Below are 14,776 nucleotides of genomic sequence, written 5' to 3'. Positions count from 1 at the left end.
TATTGTTGGGATTTTATAGTGTTGGCTGAACTTCATTCAAAATGAACACATGGGGAGTGGACAAATTGAGGTTGGGGGGGGGGTAAGAATGGTTCACAAACATATGGGAGGGCTAGGAGCTGCAAATATTTGCTGGCGGTGGGGCGGGGGAGGGAAAAATCTCATACAGTTAACCCTTTCCTCTTCCGATGACGTAGTTTTTCTTCCGATTCCGAAAGGAATAGGAATTAAAAGACCACGCGGGAGGGCGTGTGGCACAGTTTGGCAGCAGCTATCATAGAGTGGTGTCATGTCGTTACAGTTCTCTGCGGTGAGTACAGTACAATGACTTTAAAAACAGCAGCGCTATGCCTCTGAATAAAATGAATACTGAGCCACTCGCGGATTGCGAGCTTCAGCGGTGAACGGAACCCGCCCTGCAACTTGCAGACGTCTCGGAAACGGGAAAGGGGTGAACTGGGACTGTGCTTGGTGACCTGCGGCATCGCTGGTGCGCACGGTGACAGTGTATGTGGAGAGGCCGATCGTGGGCTCGTCGTCCACCACGGCAGCCATTTCGCGGATCAGCTTCTTGTCCCCGTGCGTGCGCGAGAGCCAGTCGCCCAGCAGGAAGGAGGTCACCTCCTCCGTGGCCAGGTTCCTCATCTCGATCTGCGCTCGAGCGCAAACAGCATGCAACACGTGCGCCACTGTTACCAGGTCTCGGGGAAAAGCATTTCGAGACTGATACATGATAACCTCGCGTATTTCCACGACACGGCATAAAAGGGAATGGTGTGTCGAGGACCGTGCCTTCCCAGTGCTGGTGTTTACATGTTGCACCTTTTAAGGCTGAGTTGACCCAAGTGAGGGCTGGAACAGGTTCAAACAACACTTCTCATTGATGTTTGGCAATTGAAAGGAATTTAAGTGAGATTGCTCGGATCATAGAACAATATGTAACCATTGTGCCACAATTATACGTAAAAATTGGCATGTATACGTGTAAGTGCACATTCACACATTTGTCTTGTCTCCGTTAATAGCAATGATCCTTACCAACAACAGCCGCCACTAAGAAGTGTCAAAAGCTCGCTGACAGGTCACGGGACAGACCCAGGTTGACTGAGATGACTGGCAGATCCACCAGCTGTGCCCCCTGTGCCAACTTTCTGCATTTTAGTGAGGGTCGCTCCTCTGCCCTCTATTGTTGTCGGAGAGCGACTGCCTCCAACTACCCAGTCGCATCCTTCACGAGCCTCCTTCCAGTCTTCGGCAAGTCTACTCAGATTCACATCCTCTTGTACTGCATCAGTCCATCTCTTTTGCACCCTGTGTTGTGCCCGTTTAGCCCCCTCTATCCGGCCAAACAGAAGTTGCTTGAGCATGCGGTGGCTGGGAATGCGAGCTACATGACCCAGCCCCATGCACACACAAACACACACGTACAGCTGCAGAACGCCAGGATGCACCAAGCAATGCACACGCTCACGCACACCCATGCCCCGGACACCTTCTGCAGATTCCAGTCCGGCCGGCAGCCTTTTCCTGAGCTCCTCACGCGGATCTTCCTCAGCGGGGAGATGTCATCAATTTCCATCATGAGGATGTCTGTCTGGCCCCTCTCGAACCTGGACCGTGGCATTTCACGGGTACAAATCCCCACAAAACCCGGTCAGTTTGTCCTGTTATTGGTTCGATATATGGCCAATGCTACAGTAATGTATTTACAGGCACATTGCAGACATATTTGGACATGTGGTATATTTGGCGTATGGTATGGATGCTGTGTTTGAGCCAGAGAGATGGACTCTTAACAAGGAAACGTGTAGCGTGATGCTCGGGACTCAGGGGTCAGAGCACCGAGCTGACAATAGCGAGAGGCTCGGTTTGGATCCGGTCAGACAACCATGATTAAAACAGGTTCTCAAGTGTAGCGAATTGAAGTCTCCAACCTGGTTGCAGTGACTGGAACCTCTCCCCATTATATGAAATAAAATAACAAATCCACTTAGTTTAGCTAATTCAATCTCTGAGAGTTAGAATTTTCCATCTGACTGACATGTGGCAAACATGTTATGCGGGGAATTGAAACGTGTGCCCCTTAGTTGTATAAAGAGGTCGATTGAAGTGACCTCAGGGGTAGCTGTGTGACATCATCCATCTTTGACACGGGATGATACACTGTTAGCCTGGAGATTTCTGAATGAAAATACGTTCATGTTATGCCATGATGCCTATCGTACATTTGGAATATAATTTGTATGTCTGTCTGTCTGTTAAACTTCTTTCGCATTGTACTTAGCCAACCGTGCTAATCAGACATTTTGGGGATAAGCAAACACAATCTTAACTCGTAATTTCATTGTAAAATAAAGGAAAGCAACTTGGAGGTTCGGAGTAGAATGATGTTAAGGTACATTGGCGATTAAATACATTTGGGAATAGGAGGTTGTGATGGGTGTGCCACATGTCCAGTTTGGAGGAGGGCAGGATTCTGAGAAAGGCAATAGAAGTGGGGGGGGGGGGGGTACCCAGAGGCCAGCAGACTTTGGAGGTCAAGCGTCGACTGTGCAAAAGTTGTGTTTTCTCATAAAAGTCTGGAAGTGGTGAGGTGTGGCGGCATCAATAGAATTGGCCATAACCACACATCTTCACTTTATTAATCTCTCAGGCGGGCGCTAAAGTGCTGTGCAAGTATATTTACATTCTAATAAATATAAAACAACACTGATGCTGCAGTTTGTGTTTGTTATGTTCTGTGATCTGTGCTTTGGATTTTTTTTTGCAGTGAAATTGACTACTTGTGTTTGACAGCACACCATGGATTATAAGTAATGAGTCATTTTGATTTTTTGAGATCTATTTCTTACTTTTCTCAAGAGATTCTCATTCCAAAAAGAGAGATTTTTTTTTCATCTTCAAACACGGTTCATGAGTATCACACGTCATTGGATAGCTTACAGATGTGCGTAAAATAAGATAAAATGTAATTTGTTACATTTTCAAAAGAGACAATTTCACTGGGCTCTCACCCATATAAATAAAGGCCTCACACAATGCAGTCCTACATAGGATTTCCTTAAATATCCACCCAAAAGAATATTAGTAAATTAGCTCAATGCATGATGCAACTGGTGAATAGAGTTTGATTTCTGTCCATGTCTAACATCAGTGGTGATTGATATCTGAACTAGTCCTTGGGTTTCCCTCGTCACCAACCCGCACTGATCATCGTGGTGAAGTATGGTGAAACAGCCTCCACGGCCAACATGGCGTGGGGTGGCAATCATTCAGCTATTAATAACCATCATTTAGATAATACATTGGTCAAATATTCTTTCATTAGTTTATCAACAAGAACTTACGAGAAGTATACAATTTTACTTTTCTCCAAAAATGTCCTACCTTTCTATCTCTGCTCCACGGAAGGGCCATTAGTGCGCTGTCTACTTACCGCCTATTTTCAGCCTGCAGGTAGACGCTATTAGCGCAGAAAGAGGGATTGAGGATTATATTATATGAATGCCAGTCTCCTTGGCGTATGGGGTATTGTTTTCAGAGCCATGGTCAAGCTCTGGCCCACATTAGCATCGAAGCTGTCTTGGCACCATCAATGCGTACATGGGCCCAGGATATCAGACATGAGCCAGCATTGTGTCAGCAGTTCGATATGAACGCCAGTTTAAGGAGACGTGAACATCAGCACAATATAATTCTGTATATTTATTGTGTTGAAGGATTGGGTGTTTTAATATACTTTTCATGCAATATTTGAAACACTACTTTTAAAATGTATTTTTACTTATTCCTGCCAGATGAGCCACCTCACCTTGACTACATTCCCACCTAGTAATGTAGCATCATAACACACGATAGCACATGTGACAGAATATGAAACTTAGTGGGAGAATTTTATGCGGATCTCCACAGAAAAGAAATCAAATAGCACAAGGATCAGGCCAATTATCAAATGAATAGGAGGACGTTCCAGATGTCACACTTGAGGAAGTCAACTTCTGTTCTTTGCAGTATAAAAATAAAAAACTCCTGGATCAGATGGAATAACCGTGGGCATCACCGATAGGACGAGCTGTTCACACCTATTCATTCAATGGTTTAACAGGAATTAAATACTTCAATGCCCCGAACAGTCTTTTGGAGACAAAGCTGACTGAAAGAGTTACAAACCGATTAGATTCCTATCACGTGTACATACATTCGTCACGAAGATCAATGGGAATAGAATAATGGACAATTTAGAGGCCAACCAAGCACATGACCAAGCTGGATTTAGGCAAGGGGGCTTCTTGACAAAAGAAGAAGCATGCACACTGTGAATACGATTCTGGAAAAGAGTAATGTAAGCATTATGCGTTTATTTTAAAGATTATAAACATGCATTCGACTCAGTGGAAATGTATGTATTGATCCAAATCCTCACAAAATAAGGCCAGATTATAAAAAAAACACTCCATTAAGAAAATAACAAAATACAAATCACCAGGGTAGTCAGTCATGGAGATACACTCTCTTCAAAGTTATTGACAGTGACATTTGAAGATGTTTTTTTAAATGTATTGGGTACCATGGTCGTGAGATGTTAACTACTTCGCCTGGTATACAGGAGGTCATGGGTTCAATCCCGACATTTGACGCCTGCTGTATATTTGGAGTTTGCATGTTTTTCTCCCCATGCTCGCGTGTCCTTTTCTCCGGGTCCTCAGGTTTTTCCCTCCACACTTAGAAACATGCATTTGGAGTATGTGGCGGTTATACATTTCCACATGATAAGCCACTGACTGTGTTGAGCTATCATTTGTGGCCAGGTAGCTTCTGAAAAAGAACTACGCAGCTCAGTGGGGCTGCCTGGTGATTATAAAGACTAGTTTAATCGTTTTTAACTGTCACATTTTATGATGGCTTCGTGATTATAACAAGCAACGGAAAATGAGCTATTATTGAAGGACATAATGAAGACGTGTGCGAAGAGAGGCAGAACGGAGCGTGCAGGGGGTGCATACTTGGAAGTACACTGAGATACAAAAGTAGAAAGATGTCGACAAGAGCGCAAAAAGAAATGAGAGATATCACGTTGAATGTGAATAAATAATAATGATGAAATAGACGACGGCCGTTGGGCAAGATAGGCTTTAGTAGCAGCCAGAGGAAAGGACACATCTCTGAGGAGATCCATCGTGGAGATGGAGCGATGAGATCTGCCCACGTGCAAGAGCGTGACAGATCGTGCGAGATCATGAGGGATGGCGACGACTTGAGGAGGCCTTCATCCAGGAGTGGATAGATTACGGCAGGAGATGATGATGATGATCGTGAATGTTCACATTACATGGGTCACATATCATACCCCCACACACACAACTTATCGTGACCAAATTGTGAGCCATAACTAAAATCGATCAATCGATTTCGATTAACTTATTTCGCACCATACGTAGCCAACTTCGCTAATCAGAGGTGTGGGGGAAGGACAACAAACTAAACACAAAAATCAGTTGCTCATACAGGTGTAGTTGCTGGATTGAGATGGCTGAATCGCAAAGGCCTTGCTGTTGCTGCAAATGTGGTTTGGTGGTGAGATGTCGGAGCCAGTACCGGTCTCCATTCTTGTCCAGGGACATTTCTTCGGTAGAGCCCAGCACTCCGAACACGGTGAGGAAGAGCTGCGCGTCCGTGCCGGCACCGCTCTCGTCTGCCGTCTCCACGGCAACCTCGTAGAGCACCTATCGTCGCGAGGGACACGAGGATGATGAGGAGGATGAGGAGCGGCAGGAAAGCAGTCCAACCGCGACCGTGTCAAACCAGAATGTGCACGATCTCGTCACATCCCGCATGCTAGAAGATGTATGTACGTATGTTGAACTTGTTTCGCACCCGTACGTAGCCAACCATGCTAATTGCAGGTGGGGTGATAGGATAACAAACTAAACACAAGATAAGGATGGTTGAGCCCTGTATGAATGGGTGACCGCGGTTGGCTTGGGCTGTGAGGTGACAGGAGATGGCAGTGAACCATTGAATTCTTGAGTCCATATTTGTAGAGCGTTGAGTGGCATCTCCTCCTTTGTTGATTTTCTCCAGGCAATATATTTAATTCCAAACAAAACTGAAATTGGCCAATTATCCAAATGCAGACGATCCTGAGAAGAATCTTCAGATTCAGCGAGGCATTTCCTGGATGGGAGACCACCTTGAAAATAACAGGTATTATAGGCTGCTGCTGTGCTGTGTCAGCAGAGGGCAGTACATAAGAATGAATCGTGAGACTATAGTAGTATGCTCCAATGTCTGTTCACCAATCCACACTGACCAACCCACACTGACCAAAGTGGTGAAGTATGGTCAATATAACCTCCACGACTCGCACAGTATTGGGAGGCCCTCGTCCATGAGTGGATTGACAATTTGAGTTGTACATGTTGGAACCAACAACGCTTGTGCCAAACAGCCACATTTCAAAACATGCGTCTATATTGTGTAGATTATTTTGCTGCTATAAATTTCCACGTGAAGCCATTTCGTTAAGCTATCATTTGTAGCCATGTTGCTTTGAAGAAGCTAATAGCTCAGTGGGCCTTACCTGGTAAGATAAAAAAAGTAATTGAGTTTTATTTGTATACATTTTTGAAGTGATTTGTTTACCTTTCCTATACCATGTTGTGTTTTTGTATTTTGTTGTTGTTGTGACGTTCTGAGCCGCCCCTACTGGACATCTGTGAAAAATAGCTTTATAGCTCTTCGGATTCCTCCTGCATAAATAAAGATTCTGATTCTGAGCCCATGGAGAGACTGGCCATCACCATAGTAATGGAGAAGTCCCTCCAAAGGATCAAAAGTGCCTACAATTCACCCTGTGCTCCCCCTCTCATGCCCACCCCTTCCCCGCCCCCTCATTATTTTATGAATTGTCAATGTTGGGGTCTTGTTTGATTCAACAATCGATTATTTTCTTTGACAGTGCAGGGATTACTGCACCTTCTAGTGGCTGCGGGGTTTACGTGACCCAATGACATGCAACATATACCGATTAAAAACAACTAATTCTCAAGGGGCATTATTTCATGCATGCATCATGAGCGTAGGTATCTATCATAACCAAGGCTACGATGTTGTCACTGGAGGTCACGGCGGTCACGTAAATCGTGAATTTGAATCAAATCTGTACATTATTGGAGATGGCTGTTAAAACGTACGAGACCATGGCACTTCCAGGGCTGGACTCAAGGGGAAAAGCGGCACTAGCAACCACAAGCAATCGGCCTCAGGAGATACCCAGAGAGACATGGAGACACACACACACAGTGAAACAACAACAGCCACCATTTGCCACTAAGTGGCGGTGATGTCACCACGGTGATTGTGCCAGGCCAGGTGCACTGTCAAGCCATGTGAAATGTCAAAGCGTTGCTGACGGGAGGTTGCGGAACAGACCCAGGTGCCATGGGTTGACTGAGATGACTGGCAGATGCACCAGCTGTGCCCCCTACTGTGCCAACTTTTTGTTTTTTAGCCATTGGTATGATCGTTGCTCCTCTGCCCTCAATTGTTCTTGGAGGGCGACTGCCTCCAAGAGCCCAGTCGAGTCCTTCATGAGATGTACACAAACAGACATGGAGACACACAGAAATGCACAGAACCACAGAGATACAAAAGACTAAAGATCCCCACTATAGACTTCACATATTGTTGGGGCAAGAGCTGTTAGCGAGGCCGGAATGACACACGAGGGTGTGGGTGACTAGCACCACGCCCGACCGCCTTTGTCTCCCTGGTGGCGATTTTTCCACACCACACCAAGTACTCACTTGAGGCAGAGTCGACCTAGGGGAGGCCTAGAACCGGTTCGAATAATCGTCACCGGTGTTGGCCTTGAGCGGGAATCGAACTCAGGTCGCACAGCGCTAACCACTACACTACCGCTCCCCACAGAGATATATACACACACACAGAGACACTGAGATATACACAAAAATACACAAAGACAAAAGACACGAAGATACACACACAGCCACGGAGATGCACACAGAGACACGTAAACACACACAGAAAGGCAGAGAGACAGTAACACACACACGGAGATGCACGAACACATGGAGATGCACACACGCATAGGGAACACGGAGATACATGCACAGACATGGAGACACGGACAAACACGCACAAAGGAAGCACCACGCTTTATTTATTGAAATAAAGGGAGGGGGTGTGTGCGATGGCACCCCCCACCTTATTCCGTGACCTTCCAGTGGATTTTTTTTCACCCCCACACACACACACCAAGTCTGTGAATTTCACTTCAACTTATCGTGACCAAATTGTGAACCATAAGGAAAATCGATTAATCGATTTCAGAGTCTGAATATGTATTTATCCTGGATAAATCCGATGAGCTATGAAGCTTTTATCACAGAGGCTGCATGCATATTATCCACGCCGACGAGCAATCCTTCCCTCTCCCCTGCCAAGGGCTCATATGAGCAGTGGGGGGGGGGGACGAGATTCTTTGACTTTGAATTTCCTCTGCTGGAAGAGACAATGCAGAGGAGTGAACATTCGCGAGCAGGCGATCAGCGGGAATGCGGAATGATGACGAAGGAGGACTCGTGTCAGGCGAAGATGAATCGCAGTTTTGTACCGGGGTCGGTGGAAATGATGCGTCCACAGGATGGGTCGTGTAACAAAGTTAAAATCTTGAGAGCAGAACAGGAGAAAAGATCCCGCTCATATTCACCACGGCATTCATACTTAGACCGCATAGTGTTATGGGGGAAACTGTACAGTATAAACCATCCGAGCACGCAACGGGAATCGTGGCTAATTTGTGGTGTCATTTACAGAAATGGGAATTGTCTCAATGCTTTATTCTAAATGTGTGTTTTTTTACCACAGAATGTATTAAATGACAGGTATTTGATGATGCTGATGATAATTCTAATGATGATGATGATTATGACAATGATATGATGATGATGATCATGATACTGCCGGTCTTAGTGTTAATGATGCTGCTGATTACTTTGCTCCTGTTGTTGATGATCAAGATGATCATGCCGCTGATGTTGATGATGCTAATGATACTGCTGTTGATGTTGCTGGTGATGATAATCATGCTGCTGATGATAATGACGTTGCTGTTGCTGATGACAATGATGCTGCTGCTGATGATAATGATATCTATTAGGCTACAGAAAAGCGTATTCTGTAACTGTGAGTCAAAGTATGAATGTAGACCTCAAAGAGCAAGCCTTCAACCTGCCCAAAAAAAATGGAACTTCCTTTGCACCAAGGCCTGTGACAATCATTCAGCACAGGCCACCCTCCCCCACAGGCAGCAAACACTTCCTGAGGCAAAGCATTGGCGAGTTCCCTTAATCCAGCTCTGCACAAATGACGAGGATGGTCGTGACAGAGGCAGGAGAACGAGTATTCTCCCGATTACGGGTGTGAGTGTGGGGAGCGGTGGCGCACCGGTTAGCTCACTGCAGTATCAATTCAATTCCCGGCCACAGCATAAAACGGTGGCGTGAGCCTCCCCTAGGTTGACTCAGCCTTAGATGGTGACATGGTGTGCGTAAACATCAGCGATGGGGAGACAAAGACAAGGTGTTGACCACACCACGATCTTGTGCATCATGCAAGCCTTAATAGGTGCTCACAAACTTGCTACTAAGATAAATGAGGCCACAATTGCATTCCCAATTTCACTTTTTGTAGTCTTGTTTTCACCATTTAATTTGCATTGCTTTTCACTGTATAGTTTCGTCCATTTGTGTAATTTTGTCAGCTTAACTTCCCGAAAGGTGATGGAATATTTGCATATCATTTGTATAGACCATCAATAATTTATTCTCATGTCCAAAATTGTATCCTGTATCTTGAACGTGGGAATATATTTTAATCGATTACGGTAATCAATACATAATTGAATGCCTAAAAAGCAAAGGGTCATGGTCTCGGTGGCTCACGGCCAACACCAGTGACAATTATCTGAACCGTTCCTGGGCCTCACCGAGGTCGACTCAGCCTCAAATGACGACGTTATTGCGACGTGAAAAAACATTGCCACTAGGGAGACAAAGGCGACTGGGCGTGGTGCTGGCCACCCACCCCTTCGCGTGCCGTTCTGACCTTCATAGGTGCTGCTGCTCGCTAACAGCACTTGCCCCAACAGTCTGCCAAGGCTACACGGGGAACATTGTCCTGTCTTGCAGGGGTTAGCGTGCTGCACTACGAACCCGGGCCCTTGGCTGGTCGACCACGTGTGCGCTACTTGTGGCAACCTTGCACTCTCTTGTTTTTCGGACAATTTTTTTTCTTCATATTTCACAGCGCACCCCACTCGCCACATGCCCCCCCCCCTCGCTAGCTAGGGGCGAGGCAGCACCTTGGGCGTGAGCGAGATGCACTCGGCGTCCAGCACGCTGAAGACGCGCGCCGTGAGGCCGTCACCGCGGTCCTTGGCCAGCCAGCAGCGGCACTGGAAGACGTAGCGCAGGCCCCGCGTGGGCACGAGCAGCGAGAACTCCTCCACGAACCAGCAGCTCTCCGGGGTGACGCCGTCATGGCCCAGCTGTTCACCGAGGTGCCGCCGTCAACGACGCGGCAGGGAGACCCGGGAGGAGCGGCGTGGACGAGAGCAGTCAAACAACAGCGACACCCAAATTAGAGCGCTCTGTCTGGCCAAGGAGGCAATTCAACAGCCAGGAATACAAAAAAAACCGTGCACGCAGTTTGTTAGAGCGAATGAAAATGTACAGTCAACTCTCAATTATTCGGTTCGTTTGGAGGAAGGGTGGCCCAGATAAAAAGAAAAACCACGCATAATGGTATACAAACAATCCATTATTTTCTTACATAGAATGAGGATAAAGACATCTAATGTTGTCAGTTTGTATTGCTCATTAAAGCAATCGGTTTGCTTGCTGACTTGTTTGTGGCCACGTGGCGGTGGCCAACGAGTCACTGATTCTCTGCGAGTGAGAGGAGCAACGAATAATGATGAGACCAAAACAATATTTTATTTTTATTTTTTTTGCTCAAGCTCAGATAATCGAAGGCCGAGGTATGAGACTCGGGTGATGGGGGTTCGGAATGCAGTGTGATCGCAGCCGTGCCACCCCTGCATGCACATCGTGGACAAACATAAATGCATTGTCAGTGGTTAAGCCTATTTTCCAGGAAGATCTTGTAATACTTGAAACAAAGGGTCATTATCATTATTATGGGAGCTTAAAAGATTCAGGCTGGGACAAATGTAATGCTATTCCTGCCAAACCCTCGGCAAGTCCTTCGTTAGCGAATATCAGATGAAGTTTCATGATCGTTCGGGTGAGACAATGCATTCTTGCAAAGACACTTGACAGTGATGAAACTGGAGATGCAAAGGGCAAAAGGTTCCTGATAATGATGTGGCTATGGGCACACTGGGAACATCTGTTTTCATGCATTAAGAGTTTTATTAACAAAAACACAGCATTTTACAAGTATCAATGGGACTATTTTGCTTCGGATGGGAATATTTCTTGGGTCATAAAACCAGCGGTACATGCAGTGCAGAGACAAATGCTGCAGCAGCGTGTGCGAAGCACGTACTGCAAGCCATACTTGCATCGTCCCTATCTCTGCAGAGCACGCCTCGGTTTCACAAACAGAGGCAAGAGTACCTCTAGGTGCTGTGCAGTCATAGCAAGGAAATGAACGATGATGCTGGGTGAAGATATTACCAGATGTCCTACTCCCTTTATATACCAAACCACACTGACCGGTGTGGTGAAGTATGGTCAAGCAACCCCATGACGCACATGGCCTAGGGATGCCTTGATCCAGCAGTGGATAAGCAATGATCTGATTAGTATTAATAGAATTGTATGTATTTACATAGATGGACATTAACAACCAAAATGGACAAAGGTGTCTGCAAGCATGGAGAGAGGAATACCTGGAATGACACTGAGAGACATGCAGACAATATACGCCAGGTTAAAGACAACATATTGACTGTTAAGAAAAGTGTGCTTGGGGCAGGGTGTGTCGCAAGATCGTCAGCGGTTGAGGCTAACATCAGACTGGTCGCCAAAGGAGGGCACAAGTGTGCGGGGGGACATCGATAACACGGACATGGAGTGATGAGATCAGATCACGTGTAGGAGGTAGATGAATTGTTACATCGCAGGATGTGAGTGAGACCAGGGCTCATGATGATATAACAATCCGGCAAGTCAGTCCGTGACGAAAGCCTACATTTAGTTAAGGGGTTTGACTTTACAAAGAACTGTGCGCGTGGAAACATGCACACACACAAAAGACAAAAATCCCCGGTAAAGGCTCGAACAGACTGCTTTGGACAAGTGCTGTTAGCAAGCACCTATGAAGGCTGGAAAAGCATAAAGGGGATCGGTGGCCAACGCTATACCTGGCCGTCTTTGTCTCCTTGTTACTGATGTTGACACACCCCACCAGGGACTCATTTAAGGCTGAGCCGATCTAGGGGAGGCCCAGAACTGATTGAAATATTTGCCACTGTTTTCATTGGCCACGAGCAGGAATTGAACTCAGGTTGCCACCACTCCCTTAAGTATGTACACACATATGGTCGCACACACTGGGTGGATCATGTGTTCTTACACCAACACACAAGCGTTCTAATGCATGCGGAATAGCCCTGGTAAGTAGCATGCCGTTAATCTTTATACGTGTATAAATATATAACCGTTTACTCAGGAAGGAAGTGTAGTAAGTTGTTTCGCATTTGGTTTAGGGGGTTTTTTTTCTTCTGAAAACATGTGAAGTGTCCTTGGACGGACAGATGGATGGATGGACAAAAGATTTACAGGGCACAGCCATGAGTAGCTTATCAGCTCCCTTAGAGTCAGTGTCTGCCTGCTCAAATGAGTAATGGGGCAGCTCTTATCTCTGGTGGCTGCCCTGAGCCAGAAAAAAAATCCAAATTCCTGCGACAGGGCCCAAGCACTCTCCTGTTGGCAAAGTTGCAGCGCTGTGAGAGTATCCCTCCACCAGAGTGAGCACCTCGAGAAAGGTAGTTCTCCATTCCCAGGTATCTTCGAAGAGATGGGCGGACACACACTTTACCCTCACAACACGTGACGTGTAGAACGATGAACTATGGCGTGTTTATTTATGCTGCCGGGTCGACGGAGGTGGGAGGATTTAAAACGCTTTCCCATTGTTTCAACTACCACGCTGGGAGATCGAACCGGTAACCACTAGATTGCAAGTCCAGTGTGCTAGCCATTACACCACGGCAACTCTCCTGTTGACGTTCCAGAATTTTTGTTTATTTTATTGGCTCGAGAGGAATGAAAAGCTGAGTTAGTCCCCACCCCCAACAAACACTCTGACCACAGGGCATACACCAAAATATGCACGCATTATTTAGTAAGGTTAATGTCAGTGCAGAGGCTGTCCTAGCAACCTTTTATCTAAAAATCTTCAGCAATAACATTCTGACGGCTAAGAAGAGCAAATCAAGATAGCATCGGCTGCTGATTAATGTTTCTGAAAACACTGCAGACTGCAAAATCTCAGGTAAACAAAAGCAGCCGGCGTTTGTCACCGTTTCGCACCTCCGGTTTGCACGGTTTGCTACGTATGGTGAGAAAAAAGTTCTACATACATACGCTCCTAAGAGTGAGAATAAATGAGCACATTGAGCAGTATATTCCACGCATCTAAAGTCACGTGGCACAAACTCGGAGAGGACTGAACCAGCCAGTATTGGTGTTGGTGGAAAGAGATTGTTTATTTTATTTCCTAAGCATAGGCCGAACAGGTCATATACCACAATGCAGCCAGAAATTATAAATAACTTTCACCATGAACACCTGCCCAAGGATTCCACAGTAAGACCCTTGTAGGACAGACAACTCAACAGTGTGAATGAGATCAGGCTCACTGCTGATGTGATGCTGCTAGATCATGAGCAAGTGGTCATCATGGCCAGTCTCAGTGATGCCAGCACACCAAGCCATCACTTTATTTCCTTCGGCCAAATCTCGTAACTTTAGCACACCTTAGCACATCGACCTGCAAAGTATTCTAATGTCTGCTCTTACAGTTCCCACCACCTCACTTTGAAGAAGACTCTTATATTGTTCATGTGGAGAGACAGAAATATTAAGGAAACATTGCCTATCTATTTCGTTATTTAAATACAAATCACTTTACTTCTTCCCCTCGGTTACAAACCACTGGGTGCCCACTTCTCTGCAGCTCTTGGCAATCCGCCCTTCTCCATCCTACACATCCATCCTTATTTCCACAACCTCTTCTTCCTAATTACACGTATGAGGCTTGATAAAAAAAAACTGTCATTTTTATTTGACGTTCTCCTTAAACACTCTGATGGCAGCCATCTTATTCACAGCCAACTTCTTCTACATTGAGACACTTTTCTGAGCGCTCCTACCACTTCTGCAAATGCCTCTGGCCACCCTCTGTTGCGAATCTCTAAAGTATCGCTTTCGTGTTTGAAATAAACGTTGGATTGTCATCAAACCTCCTTCCCTTTCAGAGCAGTTTTTATTTTATTTTTGTGAACAGGGCAAGATTTAAAACTGTGCCAGTTGAGGAGAGTTTGAGGGGTGGCCAAGGACTTTGATGGCCCTGCTTGGCCAAAAACTGCCACTCACAAAGGACAGTGTGTGCTGATGCACAGTCATCGTTATGATGTCCTGGAGCAGAGTTGGATCATTCTCAGCATTTGCATTGAGATCCTGGCACACACTGGCACGATGCAGTTATTCCTCGGACGTAGGAA

The 14,776-nt window shown here is 45.9% G+C and overlaps 1 protein-coding gene across 1 annotated transcript in view; it reads right to left on the bottom strand.

Moving 5' to 3' along the window:
• The window catches only part of LOXHD1 (lipoxygenase homology PLAT domains 1), a 121,707-nt gene that overhangs the window by 19,677 nt on the left and 87,254 nt on the right, over positions 1 to 14,776 (bottom strand). Inside the window, exons 33-36 of the mRNA XM_078885040.1 lie at positions 10,385 to 10,570; positions 5,596 to 5,723; positions 1,493 to 1,610; positions 477 to 651 (exon numbers count right to left, since the gene is read on the bottom strand). Coding sequence (XP_078741166.1) covers positions 477 to 651; positions 1,493 to 1,610; positions 5,596 to 5,723; positions 10,385 to 10,570 — 607 coding nt within the window. The remainder of the gene's footprint in view (positions 1 to 476; positions 652 to 1,492; positions 1,611 to 5,595; positions 5,724 to 10,384; positions 10,571 to 14,776) is intronic.

The sequence above is a fragment of the Lampetra fluviatilis genome, chromosome 3, assembly GCF_964198595.1.
Source record: "Lampetra fluviatilis chromosome 3, kcLamFluv1.1, whole genome shotgun sequence".
NCBI classification, from domain to species: Eukaryota; Metazoa; Chordata; class Hyperoartia; order Petromyzontiformes; family Petromyzontidae; genus Lampetra; species Lampetra fluviatilis.
The sequence above is the reverse complement of the archived record's forward strand: the minus strand, read 5'-3'. Positions and strand labels throughout refer to the sequence as shown.